At 60.6% G+C, this 3,193-nt stretch overlaps 1 protein-coding gene across 1 annotated transcript; it reads left to right on the top strand.

Moving 5' to 3' along the window:
- Positions 1-188: 188 nt before the first annotated feature.
- Positions 189-1,734, top strand: LOC102985903 (noggin). Its single transcript, XM_007109681.3, has one exon. The coding sequence runs from the start codon at positions 591-593 to the stop codon at positions 1,287-1,289; it is 699 nt and encodes a 232-aa protein (XP_007109743.2). The 5' UTR covers positions 189-590; the 3' UTR covers positions 1,290-1,734.
- The last annotated feature ends 1,459 nt before the right edge of the window (positions 1,735-3,193 follow it).

Raw genomic sequence — 3,193 nt, 5'->3', positions numbered from 1 at the left:
GGTTCCCATGGTGATGGAGCTGAAAGTGCAGGAAATTTAAAGGCTTGGACCCTGCGAGACAGACAAACCGGTGCCAACGTGCGCGGACGCCGCCGCCGCCGCCACCGCTGGAGTCCGCCGGGCAGAGACGGCCGCGGAGCCCCGAGCAGGCGGAGGGAAGTGCCCCTAGGACCGGCTCGGCCCGCGGCGCTGCACAGAGCGGCCGGACGACGAGCAGCTAGAGGAGGAGGCGGGGAGAGCGGCCAGTCCACGCGCCCTGCGCCGCCGCCAGCCCGGGAAGGCAGCGAGCAGCCGGCGCCCCCAGCGCCCGCGGTTGCCCTGGAGTAATTTCGGATGCCCCGCCGCGGCCGCCTTCCCGAGTAGACCTGGGAGAGGAGTTGCGGCCAACTTGTGTGCGTTTTTTCCGCCCCGGTGGGAGCCGGCGCCGCGCGAAGGGCTCTGCCGGCGACTCATGCTGCCGGCCCTGCGCCTGCCCAGCCTCGGGTGAGCCGCCTCCGGAGAGACGGGGGAGCGCGGCGGCGCCGCGGGCTCGGCGTGCTCTCCTCCGGGGACGCGGGACGAAGCAGCAGCCCCGGGCGCGCGCCGGAGGCATGGAGCGCTGCCCCAGCCTGGGGGTCACCCTCTACGCCCTGGTGGTGGTCCTGGGGCTGCGGGCGGCACCGGCCGGCGGCCAGCACTATCTCCACATCCGCCCGGCTCCCAGCGACAACCTGCCCCTGGTGGACCTCATCGAACACCCGGACCCTATTTTTGACCCCAAGGAGAAGGATCTGAACGAGACGCTGCTGCGCTCACTGCTCGGGGGCCACTACGACCCGGGCTTCATGGCCACCTCTCCCCCCGAGGACCGGCCCGGCGGGGGCGGGGTGGCGGCCGGGGGCGCCGAGGACCTGGCGGAGCTGGACCAGCTGCTGCGGCAGCGGCCGTCGGGGGCCATGCCGAGCGAGATCAAAGGGCTGGAGTTCTCCGAGGGCTTGGCCCCGGGCAAGAAGCAGCGCCTGAGCAAGAAGCTGCGGAGGAAGTTACAGATGTGGCTGTGGTCGCAGACCTTTTGCCCGGTGCTGTACGCCTGGAACGACCTGGGCAGCCGCTTTTGGCCGCGCTACGTGAAGGTGGGCAGCTGCTTCAGCAAGCGCTCGTGCTCCGTGCCAGAGGGCATGGTGTGCAAGCCGTCCAAGTCCGTGCACCTCACGGTGCTGCGGTGGCGCTGTCAGCGGCGCGGGGGCCAGCGCTGCGGCTGGATTCCCATCCAGTACCCCATCATTTCCGAGTGCAAGTGCTCATGCTAGAACTCAGGGCCCCCTGCCCGCACCCGGACACTTGATCGATCCCCACCGACGCCCCCCGCACAGTCTCCAACCAGTTCCACCACCCTCTCGCGAGGGGATTCAATGAACTTTTTTTTTTTTTTTTTTCCGGCTACAGAGACCTAGCTTTCTGGTTCATGTAATGCACTGTTTAACTGTGTAGGAATGTATATGTGTATGTATATACGGTCCCAGTTTTAATTTACTTATTAAAAGGTCAGTATTATACGTTAAAAGTTACCGGCTTCTACTGTATTTTTAAAATTTTTTTAAGCAAAAGGAAGAAAAAGAACAGAGAAAAGAGAGACTTATTCTGGTTGTTGCTAATAATGTTAACCTGCTATTTATATTCCAGTGCCCTTCGCATGGCGAAGCAGGGGGGAAATGTTATTTTTTCTTAAAGTACAAAGAGAGGGGAGAACTTTTGTAGAAGGACTTTTAAAAAGCTATTTTCCATTCTTCGGAAAGTGTTTTGGTTTTCCTTGGACCTCGAAGAAGCTATAGAGTTCAATGTTATTTTACAGTTATTGTAAATATAGAGAACAAATGGAATGACTAATCATTGTAAATTAAGAGTATCTGCTATTTATTCTTTATAATATCCCGTGTAGTAAATGAGAAAGAAGTGCAGAGCAGGATTAAAGAAAACCACTAAAATCGACTGCGCTCGACACTGCGATTCTCTGTGTTGGTGATTGATGGGGGGGTGAGGGGTGGGAGGGGCGGGTTGGGGGTGCCGCTGTGCTTACTATGCCTGTTGGGAGAAGGGGTTCATCCCGTCTTCTGGTGTGATGGAAGTGACCGCTCAGTTTTTCTTGGGGCGGGGGGTGGGGGGAGCTATTCTCAAACTCCTCACTTGAGCATCACGTGGCCTCCGCCCAGTCTCCCAGCTTTTTCTGCCTATGTCACCAAAGCTCGGGCCCATCGTGACCTCGACACCCAGCCGGCCCCCTGGAGCTGACCCCAGGCTGGGCCGAGGGGCGGGGGGGGAGGGTGGGCGGCCGCTTTGTCCTGCCTGACAGGCCCTTCACAATGGGGACACGTGTCTTTCACACCTACCCTGGGGGCGGAGTGCCGCTGAAACTTGACCCCCGAGGAATGGGGGGGGAGATCAGAGCGCGCCCACCCAGATCCCGACACCCCTCCCGCCTCGCACACCCCCACCTCAATATCCAGCCCGCGTTAACCCTTTGCACTCCCGGAAGCTGTGGTGGTGCTAGCTGAGGCGATCCCTTGGAATCAACGCAACCTCAGGGATCCTGCAGGTCTGAGCCCCCGAAATCCCAGGCCCTCAGCCAGAATTGCTGGTGATAGCTGGGAGATTTGACACTCACCTCCCCGCTCCCCTGGGACCTAAGGAGGGCTCAGAGGGTCAGGATTTCAGAGGAGTCCGAATTTGGGTGAAAAATGCCACCACTGGGATCTGCAGTTGGGAACCGGGCGTGGCCCCCTCTCTAGGCACTTACTCCACTTGGGCGTGGGGGAGGGAGGAGAAATCAGAATCTGCATCTTTGAGCTTTGGGTTACATCGGGGCAACAGACGTGTTTCCCCTTAAAGGGACGTGCAAGACCTCACCGCCACCCCACCCCTTAAAAAGCCAGCTTCTCGGGGCCAGCTCTGGACTCGCGTGCGTCCCTCCGCCTCAGTCCGCGGTGGCGCCCGTCCGCGCAGCTCCACGTGGGCCGGCTTCCTGACACTGCTCAGCTCTCCTTTTATTTATCTTGGACTCCAAAGTCGCTCTCCTTTGCTCCCTCCCCACCCCCCTGCCACCTCCCCGCGCCTCCCTCCCGGCGTCCCTTCCCCCCCCTCCCCCCCACCCCAGTCCGGAGTCCCGGGGAATCTATGCTAATTATTTCAAACCTGCGCTGGGTCCCCAGCGCAGTCT

Source organism: Physeter macrocephalus, chromosome 14 (genome assembly GCF_002837175.3).
Source record: "Physeter macrocephalus isolate SW-GA chromosome 14, ASM283717v5, whole genome shotgun sequence".
NCBI classification, from domain to species: Eukaryota; Metazoa; Chordata; class Mammalia; order Artiodactyla; family Physeteridae; genus Physeter; species Physeter macrocephalus.
This window is presented reverse-complemented; position numbering and strand designations above follow the sequence as displayed.

What these genes read in the sequence shown, in the direction of transcription:
- LOC102985903 (XM_007109681.3), top strand. Translation starts at nt 591, where the DNA reads ATGGAGCGCTGCCCCAGCCTGGGGGTCACCCTCTACGCCCTGGTGGTG.